The 18,544-nt window shown below is 42.5% G+C and overlaps 1 protein-coding gene across 1 annotated transcript in view; it reads right to left on the bottom strand.

Moving 5' to 3' along the window:
* Positions 1-1,675: 1,675 nt before the first annotated feature.
* LOC115099999 (adenomatous polyposis coli protein-like) overlaps positions 1,676-18,544 on the bottom strand; it is a 47,557-nt gene continuing 30,688 nt past the window's right edge. Inside the window, exon 2 of the mRNA XM_029618124.1 lies at positions 1,676-9,098. Within this exon, the coding sequence (XP_029473984.1) occupies positions 2,498-9,098 (6,601 nt within the window). The 3' untranslated portion in view covers positions 1,676-2,497. The remainder of the gene's footprint in view (positions 9,099-18,544) is intronic.

The raw sequence follows: 18,544 nt of genomic DNA on the forward strand, positions 1-18,544 counted from the left end.
TCCTCATTAGCTGAAATTTTGTTTTTTGGCTTTTGGCCCTTTAAGGCGATGGTTGTCCCATAAGGTTGGGGCCACCATCGCGTTAAAGGGCCGCTTGCCACATTATTTTGTCCCGCAGTGTTTGGCTGCGAGACAAAAGAATTCACCATACAGCTGTGATGCTTTTTTGGGGATGGGGCCCCACTATCACAGTGGGACCCCTCCTGTGATAAAACATCATGGCTTAGTGCACCCAGAGGACATGGTGTTAAAGGCTATGGGACCATAAGCTTTCATTTACAGCTACCCAATACTTTACACCCCCATTTTTACCCTTCCCTCCCATGTAACCCAGCTATCACAGTGACAGTCTTTGGCCTTAGCAATAGACTGCGACTTTCACCAGAATCCCGTGTGCATGTATTCTGAGCCTAGTGAATGTTTTCATGAAATGACTGGGACCTCCTACTCCCAAGGGCTGTGCATGTTCTTTCTACAGTCACCTCTTCAAACCCAGCTTTAAGGGCAAGAGTCACATGTGGAAATTACCTCTTAGGCATCTGATTGATCTCAATATGAGGATAGTTTGAGTTATGCTGAACCAGGGTCTCCTTTTGACCAAATTGTGTGCAAACACTAATATCAGCTATGTTCCATCAAATGCTAAAACATGTAAATATTTTCAGTCCTAGTAAATTTAAAATATGGGAAAGTTAGGTGCATGTTTACCTTGAAGAAAGTTTTCACTGCTGTTATATCAATGAAGGAAAAAAATCACCACTGACACACAATACAGTTTAATTCTGAGAATATTTCCCTGGAAAAATGCATTCAGCATATAGATGGCAAGTAAATATGAAAGTCACAAAATTACTGACATTTAATCAATTTGCTTGCTTGCAGATGCAAAAATCAGATGTATATTTACTTGGTGAAAATGACTTTCAATTCAAAATTATGTCTATCAGTAGCATGTTGCTACTGATAGACATAGTATGTTGCTCTCAAGAAATGAGGGCAACAGAGAAAGAAGCAGAAACAATAGATTTGATGCTGTTGAGGAACATAGGTATTATTGCTTCTTTAGATGACTGTTTCAGCACCAAGTACCTGCTTCAATGGAAAGCAAACGTAAGACACATGACCCCAACAAAAACACATCTTAATTACACAAGTACTGTTCAAAGCCTGGTCAAATTTAAAACTAACACTGGGAATCCTCTTTACTGCAAGCTAGTATCATAAATCTCTTAACATCTGCAGGCAATGCATTGAATTCTGAGTCAAGATCAATCAAATTTGATCTTCAGTTCTGTAGAATTCACCCAGAAAGAATGGGATATTTCATTAATGGAATGGTTAATTAAAAATGCTAACAGCTGTACACAAACGTTTTACCAATGCCAGTCCTACTGTACTGGAATACATTTTGCTTTTAATGGCTTGAATTGTATGAAAGCTTTTTTTTTTTTAGTAACAACTAAGTAGTCAATGCTTTAATTGATAAGCATAGAAAACAAGCTTTCTTCAGGCTATGCAGACCAATGAGGGTAAAATGATCTGCTACAAATACATTTTTTTTCAAATTCAAAATTATTATATATTTTAATAGTACAAGGAAAAAATATGGTATATAGGAAGGAGCATGGAAAAATGATTAAAGAAAAACACCAATATTTTATAAGTAAAACACAAATTGAAGTTTACATATGGTAATAATTTATTCTGAAATGTTCATTTAGTTTCTGTTGAGACATCATGTCTCATTAATAAAAGATCAGCCATCTCACCTCAAATACCAGAATATACAACAAGTTACAGCATAGCAAAATTCTACCTACCTTCAGAAAAATCTATTCCAGGTAAAATAAGCTTGTTCAAAGTTTTACAGTTACACATTTTCATTTTTTGCAGAGCACAAACAAAATAGTGTACATTGTTACACCAGAGCTATGCACATCATGTGACCACAGAAATGTTATTCCTTACTTCATAAAGTAACCACCAGTTCTGTTCATGCAAAAAAAAAAATAAAATATGCAAGCCAGGAAAGCTTGTTCAGTGGGAAACATTACTGTGAATTTCACAGTTATATGATTAATTACAGGGTTAGATGGATTCATATGTAACTAAAACAGTATCTTTTTTGCATAAGTAATACCAATTTCCCTGATGTAGTTTAGAAATTATTGATACAGCAATATAAATGAATCTTGTGTACTGTATTTTAAGACTAGTGAAATGTAAAGGATCATGGTAGAGGATGCCAATTAAATACATGTAAAACACTTTACAAATATACTTGCTTTACCGGTTTTATTCCAAACTATCAACCAAATGTCCATTCCATATATTCACCAGTGAAGACAATGTATCCTATCAAATATGGCTTCCATAACAAGAACCATCTACAAGAATCAATCTATTTACAAACATCTTGTTAAGTTTCAATTAACTCAAAATTTGTACATAACAGTTGCAAATACATTAGGTTTTGTAATGCATCATTCAAGTTCTTTTAAACAGAGGTCACTAGGTATGACCCAGAATGTCTTTTAGGACTCTGTGTTCCATTGGACTCTGTGGTTTCAGTTTTTGATTCTCGTTTCTTTGTTGAGTTAGTAACTGGTGTTGGTATCTGTGATGGCCGACCTGAGCTACTATCCACACTGCTCTTCCTAGGACTTGGATTGTAGTTGAAAGGAGTCACTCTTGCAGCAACTGCACCACTAGGTGAGCTGTGTTTGCTTGAGCTGCTGGAGCTGAATGGAGTACGGTCAGCAACAGAATTTTCATTGGTTTCTGGTGCAAGAGGTTGATTATTCATAACAGATTTTATCTCAGTTCCCTTCTTGTCTGGAATATCCGCCTGAATTAATAAATTCAAGCGATTTTCTAAACCAACTGGACGAAAAGGTAGATTTCCATTTCCATTTCCTGCATTTTGTTTTCCCTGAATGTCTTTTAACTCTTTATCATCTATTTTCTGTTCTGATACATTGTCAATAACTGGGGGAGTATTTCCCGTAGGTGACTTTCCTGATCTTGGGTTATTAATAGGGCAGTCCTCAATCCTTACCCACACATCTTCTGTTTTAGAAACAGCTGGTGCCATCTGGTAAACTAAATTCTTTGAGTCAGCACTATTTGAGGCACCAGAGCAACAATTCTGAGGAAGATTATTCATTACTTGGGGAATTTCATTTTCTTTTATCTTTCTCCAAGTCCCTTTTGCATGTGCTTGACTCTCTTTTGTTTGCTTGTGTCCTGGAAAAGAACTTGCATGCTGCTTTTCATCTTCACTTTTTGCTTTTTCACTTGATTCTGAAGAAGCTGATAGAATTGATGATGAACTTCCAGTTCTTCTCCAAGTGCTAACACGAGGAAGTGATGACGAATGCTTACTGTGTTCTCGCTTCCATGTTCCTGATCGATTGATTGGTAGCCTAGATGGGCTCTCTGAATGAGAGCGAGTGATATCATGGCGCTTTAATGGTCTTTCATCACTATAATCTATAGAAGGGTTCAAATTAGGTGGTAATTTACGCCAACCTCCTGCCTGGATAGATGAATGAGTGGATAAAGACATATCAGGAAGTGATGGACTTAAAACTGGTGTCTGTATTTGAGATCTTGTGGGAGAGTCAGCTCTGGAAGAGGAAGACAGTGATTCAAATGAAGCAGATTCTTCTAACTTCCTCCTTAGTGTTGGGCTTGGGGCTTCTTTAATGAAAGTGGACTGGCGCACTAAAGTGGGTCTTTCTGATCGATCAGATTCACTTCCACTGGATTTTGTTGAAGACATCCTGGATAGCTCCACCTTTTTACTGGAACTAGTGCTACTGAGGCTTTGGTTTAATCCCTTAGAAGCAGATTCACTTCTTGGAATACCACTAGCAGTCTTGGGTAAACCAGTTTGCTTTGCTAGGTTTTGCTGGCTTAATTGTCTTCCTGGGGATGCATATGATATTCTCCCTGAGCCTGAAGACTTAGTTGAAGTTATACTAGGGGATGATGTCCTTGGCAATTGAGACAGTTTGTTAGGAGGGGTTATTCCATTTCTTCCTGGGGAAATTGAGTTTTGACCTGGAGATTGCATTGGTCTGCTTAATGGCTGTTGAGTAGGTCTAGAGGGAGTAGAATCTCTAGATCCTGACCTAGAAGGCCCTTTACTTGAACCTCCTGGTGTAGATGGTTGCCTGGTCACTGAACTTGGCTCTGATTTCACAGTTTTAATTCCTCTTGGAGAACTGGTGGAATTTTGGTTTTCATTGGGGTTTTTGGAAACTGTGTTTTTTGGTGGTGGCGTTTTTTTTGAAACTGGACTTGTACTTGGTGAACTGTTTCGAACTCCTGGAATATGAATCATTGTCCTACCACGGGAAATAGAAGGCATATTTGTTTGTTGTGGTTGCTTTAACTGGCTTGAAACATCAGAATTAGAACGAGATTTTCCTGTAATCATACTTTTATATACTTTCTTTCCTCCTTTAATGCTCTTGGTACTTTCTGACTCTGCTTTATTTTCCAGAATACTCTTTTCCCCTGGCTTCAAGATCCTTGGACCTTTATTGCTAGTAAATGTTTTCTCTTCTTGGTCTGGTGTTAAATGAAATGGAGATCCTAAAGAAATTCCAGACTTTAGTGAAAGGATTGAATCTGAGTCTGATGAACCCTGTCTTGAAAGTGATGCAGCAGCAGCAGCAGCAGCTTGATGTAAACTACTAACTATGGAGTTTGCACCTTCTTGAATTGCTTTCCAATCAAAGTTCTCTGAATCAGGTGAAAAAGCATGCTCTGAATCTGGGCTATGTAAATCTCTTAAATCCAGTATCAGATTTGGTTCCTCTGCTAATATACCATCCATACATTTGAAATTGTTCTTTTCATTTTCCCCCTTAGCTCTTGTTGGCTTTTTTGTCTTAGGCATAGCAGAACTGATACATTCCTGCAAAAGGTCGTCTTCAGAGTCAATACTTAAAGAACTAAGGGAACTGTTTCTAGAGAAACATACAGGTGTATCTTCAACATGAAAGGATTTAGGAGCATAACCTGAAATTTGCGGTCTACTTGTTATCTGTGGATCCAGGTGTTCAGTTATTTTTTCAGGCTCTGTTTCTTTATTGTTGTTTTCTTGGTCAATATCACTGAGAGAGCTTAGGGATGAGTTACGAGAAAAACAAACAGGAGTATTTTCAATGGCAAAATTCTGCACCTTTTCATCAGTAGCTGCTCCTCTATCATGGATTTCTTTAGATTGTGGAAAAGATTTTTGCTTCAGTGTCAAAGTTTTAGGTTGTCCTTTACCTGTGGGGTGTTTCTGACTAGGTTGTGTCCTACCTGTTGATTGCTGAATTGAAGAAGACTGTTCTATGTTCTCATTAGCTTCAGCACCAGTTTCCTTAACATGTTTTCCTTTTCTTAATTCCACTTTTTCTCTTGAAAGGTCAACATCATCATCATCAAATTCTAGAGAACTTAAGGAGTCATTCCGTGAGAAACAATAAGGTGTACCCTCAATCGGTGTATAATGATGTGGAGAATCAAGTGCAAAGCTTCCTCGTACACGTTCTTCATTATTTAGAAGTTTTTCCTGAACATCTTTATTTTTAAGGTTTTGCTTCTTGGAATCTTTATTAAGATCTGAGTAAGGCCTTTCACATCCAAAACTGTTCTTTGTCTCTATGTTTTTTTTTGTACGTGCTCTGTACTCAGTACTTTGGGGCATTGGTTTTACTGGGGATGTTGGCTTCTTTCTTTCATTCTCTTGTGGATTTTTACTATTTCCAGATAAAGAAACAGAACCATGTTGAATCTGATCCATTATCTTTTTGACCCTATAAGGTTTGTGACTTTTCCCTTTCGGCATGGCAGAATGAATGCACTCTGCAAGAATGTCACCTTCTTCTGTTTTATTATCCAGTCCTGGCACAGTAACAGATGAATTATTTCTTGTATCTGTATCATCTGTATTTCTGCCTTCTGTAGGAATGGTATCTCTGTTTTCAAACTGACCAGACTGATGTCCCATTTTAACATTTTCTGCATTTGCAGATTCGTTTGGTGGTGATTCTATTGTAAGATCACTTAGTGATGTAGCAGTTGAAAAGTTTATTGGTGTGCCTTCAACACAATACACCCGTGGCATATCATCTGAATGAGTAAAGCTAACATGTTTTTGAGACTGCAGTCTGTTTTGTGAGGGAAGTAGTTTATAAACTGGCAGTTGGCTTGGTTTCCTAGCTACAGGTGGAGGTATTTTTGAAGCAGAGGTTTGTGAAGGTTTCTTGTTTTTTCTTGAAGATTGTGTAGGCATAGCTGAAATGATACATTCTTCCAGAATGTCAATATCATCATCATCCGAGTCATCCAGAATGTCTTTTTCAGGTTCAGAAGGCTTCTCTACCTTTTTCTCTTGGAAATAGTTTTTGTCTTCAGTCTTTTCAGAATCTATTTCACTTCCATGGTCATGCTCATGCACAGGAGGCATAATCCTCAGTTCTATATCCTTCTGTATATATGGTTCATCAAGACTGAGCGCACTCAAACTTGATGCACAAGAAAACCCATCAGGTGTACTTTCAGTAGCAAAGTGCAACAGCGTATCAGTATCAGGAAGCACTTGAACTCTCTGAACTGCTGCATTTATAGTGGATCGTTTTGGGCCAGACTCTCTTTTCTCAGCAATATTAGGCACTTTATTTTTAGTTGTATCTTTCTTTATCTGGAGAGCTTGAGGAGGTGGTGGTGTTTTACTTCTACTTGGTGGCATTGTTTGTCCAGGGCTATCTGGAAGGTCACTGGGACTTATAATACCACTTACCATTCCACTCAAAGGCTCACTCTGAACAGAGCTAGCAATTGAATGACTCTCAAAACTATCTAATGAACTTACAGATGTACATCGGCTAAACATTAGTGGAGTGTCCTGAGCATAATGTTCTGGAGGGCTTTTAGGAGTCTGAGCACCACTTTTTGATGGTGTCTTGGCACCAGAGGAAAATTCAACAGCTTTGTGTCTGGATGAATCATTGGGAGATAAACTAGATGTCTGCAGTCTATTTACCTTAGTTCGAATATGCTGCGATGCTGATCGAGTTTCATTTGTGTTTTCATTATTTATGGTTTCACTATTTTCTTTCATCTCTGCTATTTGAAGAGTGCTGCCAGTATCTGTAACACATGTGACCTGATCACGTCCTATTTCATCTTCAGCTGATGACAATGACGATAAAGAACTACATCTGGAAAAACATATTGGCGTGTCTTCTACACAATATGTCTGCATGGTTTCTTGGTTAATGGAAGGAGCTTTGCAAGATGATTGTTTCTGGGTCTGTCCTCCTCTACTCTGTGCTGAGCTTGGATGAAGTTGTTTTGGTCTGTTGGACCTAGTTGAAGGGGTGGAAGTAGTCCCATTACTTGAGGAGATGATATCTGCTGATTTGTTTTGTGCTGATGAAAGTTTTGAGAAAGTAAAAGATGGCTTCTGTGATGATGAAGGAACATCTGCTGAATATTTCAGGCTGTAATCAATAGGCTGATCTATATGGTGCTTATCTTCAGTATATTCAGTGCTGTAATTGGTTTGTCTATCATCTTCATCTTCATGTTGTTCTTCTTCGGAATAACGCTCACTGTAGTTGGTTGGCTTATCATCATCATAATCATCAACTTGGCACAGGGTCTGATTAACCTGATTCAATCCATGATTAGTGCCTCCTCTACTTTGCTCTGCATTATTAGGCCCTCTTGACCTATAAGGAGACACACATTCTGATGGTCCAAAATGTGCCTGGAACTTCATACATTTTTCATCACTACCTTCATTGTATACTGGGTAAGTTGCATTTTGACTTCTCGATTGTCTCTGTTCATTTTGTTTTATTTCATCTTCTATTACATGTTTGGGCCTTGCCCATCTTTCATTTTGTGTGGGGCTCTGTCTTCCGGAGTTCAACTGTTCATCAGAATATTTAAGACTATAATTTATTGGTGTATCTAGCTCTGCATCATTGTCATCCATATGATTTGCATTGTGTATTTTGTGGGCTAGGTCTGCTGGATATTGTCCATAACTACAAAATTTACTTTCATCATCTTCAGAGTATGATTCAATAGAAGGTTTCATTTGACCTCGTTTACCATAGCCATCACTACTACTGACACTATTCAAGCTATCATTTGAAGCTCTCTTATATTCAATCTTTGCATAAGGTATAGGACAAGTCCTACTTGGATTTTCAGCTTTTGTGAAGCTGTAAGTGTTTGAGTGAGAGTGGGTAGTAGAGGTCCTTCTTAGAGCAGTCCTTTCTTCTGTTAAACAGTGCATTTCTGTTGTGGATCCAGAACTTCTGTTTTCTTGGGGGATATGCATACTTGACACCTCTTCTATAACCTTGGCAATTTGAACAGCAGAAGACGGCATCTGAATTCCAATTCGTTTGGAAGTATTTCCAGCATTTTCAGGTGCAGGGTGATAGCCACTCATTGCCACTGCTCGCTCTCTGTCCAAACTTCTGTCCTTTTCTGACCTAGAGCTTTCTTGATTTCCTCTAGTGGAAGATGAAGAGCCAGACAACATTGTAGTGTTTAAATATGATGAAAGTACTGTCACGTTACCAGTATTAAAACTCTCTGGTCTGCCAATGCTTTCTTCATGTCGACTTGAATCTAAAACATACTCACTGTACAGATTTTGCTTGTGTCGCTGCTTATTACGATGAGATGTTTTGGGGCTTAAATTATCAATGTTGTCAAAAGTCTCTGATAAATGCTGAGCATCAAGTTCTGCTTCTAGTGCTTTTTGCTTCCTAACATGAAGGGATGGCAAGCTTGAACCTGGGGACATAATATTGGCATCTTTATACTTTGCAGGTCTATTTGCCATCAAATTTCTCAAAGCTGCAGCACTGCCCATGGCTATCATTTTGTGCTTTGAATGAATGAGGTTTTTGAGCATGCTGACTGCTCCCATATCCCACAGTGCTTCTTGATCCTTTGTATTTCGTGCAGATAGGTTCCAGAGTGTCCCACAAGCATTACTGACAATTGTCAAGCTATGAGATTTTAAGTGCTGTAACAACGTTTGTAGACAGTTGTTCTCTCTCAATATTTGCCTGTAAATTGAAATACAAAGAAACAATTATTATAAATCCTTGCACTTTTTCAAATATTTTAACTGACTTTTTAATTCAATTAAGCATTTTATATGTTAAAACAGTAAGAAGCTGATTATTCAAATGATAATAGGAAACAAGTAAGGAGGAGAGAGTTAGGCAGAGTAGTCTAGATGATCTAAATTGCCTCAATTTACTTCTGGAAGAACAATGAAGGTAAAAAATGTGTATTGTTTAGTCAAAGTACAAGGGTTCCTTAAAAATAAAATTCCCCTCAAGACATACTTTTCACTTGTAATGTTTCACGTTCAACAATACATAATTGCTACTTCAAACACTATCATTATCATTTAACTGTTCCCATAATACACTGACTTTCCCAAGTGACATTTGTGCTCTACATGCAGTCCTGTCTCTGCATTTATTAACAATCACACCTTCAAGCCATTCTTAAATGTTCAGCATAGCTGTTTACAATACAGCAAGATAGCCCTGTGGACAGAGATTAGTAAACTATGCAGTAAGGAGCATCTAACAGTAGTTCGCTACAGATTACTAACGCTGCCCTCCTGGCGGGGTCAGCACTACAGATAGCTAACTCCTCCCTTCTGGAGGAGCAGATCATGACAGATTGCTACTCCTCCTCCTTTCAAGAGAAAAGCAGAACAGTTGCTACTCCATCCTCCCGGCGGGGTGAGTGACAGCAGAGTGCCGACTCCTCCCCCCTGGAGGAGGAGAGCGCTAACACTAAGAAGGAGGAAAGCTCCTTTTTCCAGAGTTCCTACACCATGGGGGTAGATTTTCAAAGGCTATGCGCATAACCCGAGAAAATCTGCCCTTGCGCGCGCCAAGCCTATTTTGCATAAGCTTGGCGGAGCTCGCAAGCCCCGGGACACGCATATGTCCTGGGGCTTGCAAAAAGGGGCGGGGAGTGGGCGGTCCAGGGCAGTCCAAGGGCGTGGTCGGAGCCTCCAGTTTCAGCGGCCATTTGCCACTGTGCCCGGGATGGCGGGCCGGCCATCGACCAGCGCAACTTAACCAACAAAGGTAAGGGGGAGGTTCTAGGTAGGGCTGGGGGGCGGGTTAGGTAGGGGAAGGTGGGGGAAGGTGGAGGGAACGGAGAAAGGCTGCACGGCATGTTATAAAATCGGGTGTAGATTTGTTCGCGCCGGGTTGCGCGAACAAATCTACGCCTGCGCGCACCTTTTAAAATTTGGCCCCATATGTATTTCCGGTGGATGATTTGGAGGAATATTCAATAGGTATAAGACTGTACCTTTTCTTTATTATGCAGAGGAGCCACGTGTCCAAAATTATACTGGGCCAACAGTCTATGTAAAATCTCAACCTGCCTCCAAAAGGCAGGTCCTTTGGAATGCATACTGCGATCTGAGCGATATTCTCTGCAATTCAGTCAAAACCCTGTCCCATGTTTTGGCTGAGATGCTGGGTGTGGTTTTGGGGCCCTCTGCTGCCTGGGATGAGGACCCTGCTGCTGACTGGATAGAGGGGGCAAAGGAAAGATTCTCCCCAATTTATTTATTTATCATTTATATATACCGAAATTCATGTAGCAGAGTTACAAATCAATTCGGTTTACATATTAACATTAACTTGCATGTAAGAATGCTGTTACATATAACAAGGATAATATAACTTGGAACAAATAAACTGGGAGGCTGTTATTACCATATAAATGAACAATAAAACGAGTGGTATTTTGGGAAACCGGCAAGACATAGTGTCCTTGAAACATCTAAAACAAGAACAGATGGTGATCGGAAACTAGACAGTCTGCAAGAAGATCAGCTGCTAATGCTAATTGGAGAGACGGTGTTGGAGTATTCTGAGGAAGACATAATAACTAAGGAAGGCAAAGAGTGGTGGTAGATTATTGGCCTAGATTGAAAGCTTGCTCGAACAGCCAAGTTTTGAGTCTCTTTTTGAAGGTGATTGGGCATAGTTCCTGTCGGAGTGCAGCGGGTAACGAGTTCCATTGTTGTGGGCCTGCTTTGGACAGAGTTCGTTTATTTAAAGTGGATTTGATGGCTGGAGCAATGAGGGTATTCCTGTAAGCTGTTCTCACTGGTCTATTGGGAATAAGAATTCGAAGAGGGATGTTGAGTTCCAGTGGGATGAGCTTGTGGATATGTTTGTGAATGATGGTGAGTATTTTGTAAGAGATTCTGAACTTGATCGGGAGCCAGTGCAGATTTTTTAAAATGGGGGTAATATGGTCTCTTTTGTTGGTTTTTGTAAGTATCCTGGCTGTGGCGTTTTGGAGGATCTGTAGTGGTTTTAAAGTGTTAGCTGGGAGTCCGAGTAGCAGGGAGTTGCAGTAGTCTATTTTCGAGAAGATGATAGACTGTAGGACTGCACGATAGTCTTGGAAGTGTAGAAGCGGTCTGAGCCTTTTTAGGACTTGCAATTTGAAGAAACCTTCCTTTATGGTATTATTGATAAATTTCTTGAGGTTGAGTTGATTGTCCATTATGACTCCAAGGTTTCTGACTTGAGAAGAGAAGGGTGTTTGTCTTGTAGTGGTGGTGTTAGTTATTGTCTGGTTGCCGTCTTGGGTGATAAGGAGTATTTCTGTTTTATTGGAATTGAGGATCAAATTGAGGCTCGTGAGTAGGTTGTTGATAGATTGTAAGCAGCTGTCCCAGAATTCTAGTGATTTTTGCAAGGATTCGGTCACCGGAATAAATATTTGTACATCATCTGCGTAGATGTAATGGGTTAGGTTTAGTTTGGAAAGGAGCTGACAGAGTGGTAGAAGATAAATGTTGAAGAGGGTTGGGGATAATGAGGATCCTTGCGGAACTCCCATGGATGCATGGACGGGGTGTGATTCGTTATTGTTGACTTTGACCTTGTAGGATCTGTTGAATAGAAATGACTTGAACCAGTTCAGAGCCGTGCCTTTGATTCCAATGTCGGATAGCCTATCCAGTAGTGTTAGGTGGTTGACGGTATCAAATGCAGCAGAAAGATCAAGGAGAATGAGTAGACTGGTTTGTTTTTTTTCAAGATTTAGTAGGATAGTGTCTGTTAAGGAGATTAGGAGAGATTCTGTACTACGAGCTTTTCGGAAGCCGAACTGATAGGCGGATAGAATATTGTTGTCTTCGAGGTACTCTGAAAGTTGTTTGTTAACTATTTTTTCTAAAATTTTGGAAATGAAGGGGAGATTAGCGATCGGACGATAGCTGGCAGGGTCATCTGGGGATAAGTTTGGCTTTTTTAGAAGTGGTTTTAGAATAGCGAGTTTCAGTGGATCGGGGACTAGTCCTTGCATTAGGGAGCAGTTTATGATGTTTGAGATAGGTTTGGCGATGGTTTTTGAACTGGCGATTAGTAGATTTGTAGGTATAGCATCTGAGGGGTGAGATGCCGGTTTGATTTTCTTAAGGATTGATTCGATCTCAAGTGAAGAAGTCAGTTCGTAGGATTCAAGACTCGTGTTCAGATGAATATGTGTTGAATAGGATGACGGAGGAAGGGTGGCGTTGTTGGTGTTTAATGGTTTGATCAGATCGGTGATTTTTTTCTTGAAAAATGTGGCTAGTTCTGAGGCTTTGCTGGCTGCTTGATCATCCGGGATGGAAATGGGTGATTTGGTGAGGGATGAGACGATATTGAAAAGTGCTTTAGGATTGAATATGAAATGGTGAATTTTTTGGGAGACAAAGTCTCTTTTTGTTTGTAGAATGGATATTCTGTAACGTTGCATGAGTGATTTGAAAGCCCCCAGGTTGGAAGCTGAAGGGTTTTTTCACCATAAGCGTTCCAGCCGTCTTAGTTCTTGTTTAAGGGTTTTAAGTTGTGGGGTGTACCAAGGTTTCCTGTTGTTCGATTTTGTATGGTTACTTTTGGAAGTTAGAGGGCACATGAGGTCTGCTACTTTCTTGGTTATTTTAGTCCAGGATGTTGTGGCAGAGGTAGCATCTGTGAAGTCTAGGTGTTCTAGAGCAGAAGAGAGATGTGGGCTAAGGGTTTCAGGATTGCATAATTTCCTGAATTGGTAAGTGGTTTTTTGTGATGGTAGGGTGATGGGTTGGGAGTGCTTTAGAGTTATGGATACCAGCATGTGGTCTTGACCATGGTACTGGGGAGCAAGTCGTAGATGATGCAGGGGTAAAGCTTTCATTTATGAAAATTAAGTCCAGTGTGTGGCCTGCTTTGTGAGTTGGGCCTTTAATAATTTGTTTGAAACCCATGTGATTAAGAGTGGTTAAGAAGGATTGGCAACTGGAGGTTTGTGGAGTTTTATCCACATGGAGGTTGAAATCTCCCATTATTATAGCGGGTGCATCCGAGTTGATATGTTTGGCTAGTAATTCAATGAGCGGTGATGGGTCCGATTCCAAGTTTCCTGGCGGGGCATAAATGAGGCCAATTTGGAGTGATTTAGATTTGAATATAGCTAGTTCAAGGGTGGTGGATGAGTTCGAGATCTTTAGAGAAAGCCCCAGTTGTTTTTTGGCTGCTAGAAGGAGACCGCCGCCTCTTTTTTTGGTCTTGGAATGGAAAAGAAGTCGTATTCGTGTGAGGGGAGTTGGTTTATTAGTGCTGTGTCTTCGGGTTTCATCCATGTTTCTGTGATTGCAAATATGTCTGGTTTTGAGTCTGTTAGGTAGTCATCAAGGAGATGTGTTTTTTTTGAGAGAGATTGCGCATTGATAAGGGTAAGGGATAAAAGTGTGAGGCCCAACAGTTGGTTTAATGGCGATGTCATGATAGGAATAATTCTTTTTTGGATGAGATTTGGTATGGTAGGGTTTTTTATGAAGTGTCTCTTTTGGTTATAAATGATTGGAACAGTGAATGTGTACATGGTAACTAATTTGTTTGTATGAGAGTTTGTACTGATTGCTGGTGTGGTTTGAGTAGTGATTGTTGTCGAAGTTGTCACCCAGCTTGTGCTATGTAGTCTGTTTCAGTCTGATTCGGTGTTTGTTGTAGTTTGGTGTTTGGTTGCAGTCTGAGTCGGTGATTGTGGTTCTGGAGGAAATTGCAAAGTCAGGCGCGAGATGGGGTCAGGGCTTTCCTCAGGTGCTGCACGAAGGGGCGCACAAAGGGGCGGGCCCCTTTGTCGCGCACCTTCGGCGTGCGATGCTCGGTGCGCGGCGCCGGCAGTAGCTGAAACTTTAAAGGCCCGGTAGGGACAGCCTGATTGGCTGTTTGAAGAGTCCCTGATTGGCCGGGTGAAGATCGGGGCGGAGCACAGCTGCAGACGGAGGAGGCTCGACGAGGGACGAGGTGAGCCGCGTGGTCGGCCGGGTGGACCCGCTGGGGTAAGCGTTTTAAATCTAGGCCTTACCCCGGTGGGTTCCTTGCGCCGATTGCGCAGGCCTGCGATCCCCTCGGGTCGTCGGTGGAAGAGAAGCGGCGCCGGCAGGAGCTGAAACTTTAAAGGCCCGGTAGGGACAGCCTGATTGGCTGTTTGAAGAGTCCCTGATTGGCCGGGTGAAGATCGGGGCGGAGCACAGCTGCAGACGGAGGAGGCTCGACGAGGGACGAGGTGAGCCGTGTGGTCGGCCAGGTGGACCCGCTGGGGTAAGCGTTTTAAATCTAGGCCTTGACAAATGTATCCTCTGTGCACTACTTGGAAACCTCTTAGTTGAGGAGGGTGGATCTGGAGAGGCAGCGGAAAGGTTTATTTATTTGTGTTTTTCTATACCGGCATTCACGGAAGTTCGTATCATGCCGGTTTACATAAAACAAGGGGTGAGCAATACATTATAACGTACATAACTATAACAAGAGAGTATACTTTACAATTTAAAACAAGTGCATAGAAAAATAAGTTACAATAAACAGGGATGAATCTAACTGGGAGAAGAACAAGAGGAAAGATAGAGGTTTAACAAGAAGTAGAACGTTGCAGTAATTGGTAAAGTCTGGATCAGTTTAAAGGATTATGATCAGTCTTGCTGCATTTGAAGGAAGAGAATCAGTAAGGCTTTCTTGAACAGCCATGTTTTAAGTCTTTTCCTGAACGTTGGAAGACATGGTTCTTGTCGTAATTCTAAGGGGATTGAGTTCCATAGTGGAGGACCTGCTGTGGAGAAGGCCCGATCTCTCAATGTTATATGTTGGGTGGTATTGGTGTGTGGTACCTGTAGATATTCTCTGTACGCTTCTCTAATGGGTCTGTTGGAGGAGTTCTTAAGTGTTGCTCAATAGTCTTTGATTTGAGCCAATGCTTCTTTGTCCTTATCGCTGAATAGATTCTCTCCTTTGCAGGGTACATCTTCCCTAGCATCAGATCAATGGTCTGAGACCCATTGCCAAGTTAATCTGCATGCACCAATCCCCACTGCAGAGAATCTCAATGCTATCTTGAAAACATCAAAGGTCGATCTGACAATGTGTTTTCCAGACTCCACACTGCTGTCCTGTGATGAAGTTCTCACGCTGCTCTTGAGGGAGCTGCTCCCCTTATCTTCTTCAAAATGCCCCACAAATACTGGGCTATAAAGAGATGGTAGGACATTATACGGGCACTGAAACACTTTAGTGTCTAAGATCAGAGATTCCTTCCACAGAGGCATCAAGTAATGGGTCTTGGACCTTCTGACTCTCGAGAGTGGATTTGACCACCACAGATTGGTGGGGCAGCTGCTGCTTTTCAAATCCTGGCGCCTTCTGGACCTGATATAATCACATCATGAGAGGTTTCTAGGAAAAGTAAAAAGTAATGGGGTAGGTGGCAATGTCCTTTCGTGGATCACAAACTGGCTAAAAGACAGGAAACAAAGAGTAGGATTAAATGGACAATTTTCTCAGTGGAAGGGAGTGGGCAGTGGAGTGCCTCAGGGATCTGTATTGGGACCCGTACTTTTCAATCAACCTATTAAACGAAGGTTGACCGACGTGCCGCAAATGCGCAGTAGAGAGCAGCTCTACCGCGCATGCGAGCACGTCGGTCACAGTGTGCCTCTTAAAAATAAAAATGGCGCTGTAGGAGCGGCGGCCCGAAGACCCGGAGCGGCGGCGGCACCGGCCTGAAGACCCGGAACAGCGGCCCGAAGACCCGGAGCGGCGGCGGCGGCACCGGCCCGAAGACCCGGAGCGACAGGAGCGGCGGCCCGAAGACCCGGAGCGGCGGCCCGAAGGCCCGGAGCGGCGGCCCGAAGACCCGGAGCGGCGGCGGCACCGCCCCGAAGACCCGGAGCGGCAGGAGCGGCGGCCCGAAGACCCGGAGCGGCGGCGGCATGCGCGCGAGGGAGGGACAGACTTCCTTCCTTCCGTCTGTCCCTCCCTCGCGCGCATGCCGCCGCCGCTCCGGGTCTTCGGGCCGCCGCTCCTGCCGCTCCGGGTCTTCGGGCCGGTGCCGCCGCTCCCGCCGCTCCGGGTCTTCGGCCGCTGCTCCCGCCGCTCCGGGTCCTTCGGGCCGCCGCTCCGGGTCTTCGGGGAGATCGACTGAGGGGAGGAGGGAGGGGGGAGAGAGGAGTGACTGGAGGGAGGGGGGAGAGAGGAGTGACTGGGGGGAGGGGGGAGAGGGGAGTGACTGAGGGGGGGAGGGAGGGAGGAGTGACTGAGGGGAGGGGGGAGAGAGGAGTGACTGACTGAGGGGAGGGCGGAGTGACTGTGGGGGGGGGGGGAGGGAGGAGGGACAGGAGGGAGGGAGGAGTGACTCAGGGGAGGGGGGAGAGAGGAGTGACTGATACTGCGGGGGGGCGGGAGGCGTTAGGAGGGGGGGAGCGAGGAGCTGAACGGAAGAGGGGGTGGATGGGATGAGGGAACTTGGGGGAAGGGGGAGGAGGAGTGACTGAGGGGGCTGGGGACTGGGGTAGGGGGAGGATAGGAGTGGACTGAGGGACGGGAGGAGGGAGGAGGGGGGATGTGAACTGAGGGAGGAGGAGGGGGGGAGAAAGAGGAGTGGACTGAGGGGAGAGGGGGAGAGGAGAGATGGGGGAGGGTGGGAGGGAGAATGAGGGGGAAGGAAATGATCCCTACAAAAAATGGTATAATGTAGCCCGTTTTAACGGGCTTAACGGCTTGTATATTTATAAATGATCTGGAAAGAATATTACAAGTGAAAGTAATCAAATTTGCAGAAGATACAAATTGTTCAGAGTAGTTACATCACAAGCAGATTGTTGATAAATTGCAGGAAGACCTTCTGAGAGCTAGAGAATTGGCATCCAATGGCTGATGAAATTTAATGTGGATAAAGGTGATGCATATAGCGAAAAATAACCCATGTTATAGTTATACAATGTTAAGTTCCATATTAGGAGCTACCACCCAAGAAAGAGATCTAGGCGTCATAGTGGATAACACATTGAAATCATCGGTTTAATATGCTACGGCAGTCAAAAAAGCAAACAGAATGTTGGGAATTATTAGAAAGGGAATAGTGAATAAAACAGAAAATGTCACAATGCCTTTGTATCACTCCATGGTGAGACTGCACCTTGAATACTGTGTACAATTCTAGTCACTGCATCTCAAAAAAAGATATAATTGCGATGGAGAAGGTACAGAGAAGGGCTACCAAATGATAGGGGGAATGGAACAGCTCCCCTATGAGGAAAGACTAAAGAGGTTAGGACTTTTCAGCTTGGAGAAGAGATGGCTGAGGGGAGATATGATAGAGGTGTTTAAAATCATGAGAGGTCTAGAACGGGTTAATGTGAATCAGTTATTTACTCTTTCAGATAATAGAAAGACTAGGGGGCACTCCTTGAAGTTAGCATGTGGAACATTTAAAACTAATCGGAGAAAGTTCTTTTTCACTCAATGCACAATTAAACTCTGGAATTTGTTGCCTGAGAATATGATTAGTGCAGTTAGTGTAGCTATGTTTAAAAAAAGGATTGGATAAGTTCTTGGAGGAGAAGTCCATTATTTGCTATTAATTAAGATGACCTAGAAAATAGCCACTGCTATTACTAGCAAAAGTAGCATTGAACAGACTTAGTTTTTGGGTACTTGCCAGGTTCTTATGGCCTGGATTGGCCACTGTTGGAAACAGGATGCTGGGCTTGATGGACCCTTGGTCTGACAGTATGGCATGTTCTTATGATGTTCTTATCCATCTTCTTGTTAACAGGAGCCACAGAGAGGGGGTTCTCCTACAACCTCATCTGCCCTATGTGAAGGATCTCGTAAACTGGGATGGCCACAATTTTTTTTTTTAAGGAGCTTCTAAAAATTGAAGGATGTACATTTCATTTCTAGACTCATTTGCTTTCTATAAATTAAAGGAATGGATTTTGCCACTCTCTAAATAAAAGTGGCAAAGGAGAAGTCCTTATTTGGAGGAGGATAGGTTGGAGGGAAGACTTGTCAATTTCTCCTCATCGGAGAAATATTCAGATCCATAATCATACCCATCGGAATACTCAAGATGTCATAAAGCGACATACAGCCTATTTTGTGTGAGCACAAGATAGGCCGTAACAGGTGGCAGCTAATATGCCACGAGACTAGAT

The sequence above is a fragment of the Rhinatrema bivittatum genome, chromosome 1, assembly GCF_901001135.1.
Source record: "Rhinatrema bivittatum chromosome 1, aRhiBiv1.1, whole genome shotgun sequence".
In the NCBI taxonomy this organism is placed as follows: domain Eukaryota; kingdom Metazoa; phylum Chordata; class Amphibia; order Gymnophiona; family Rhinatrematidae; genus Rhinatrema; species Rhinatrema bivittatum.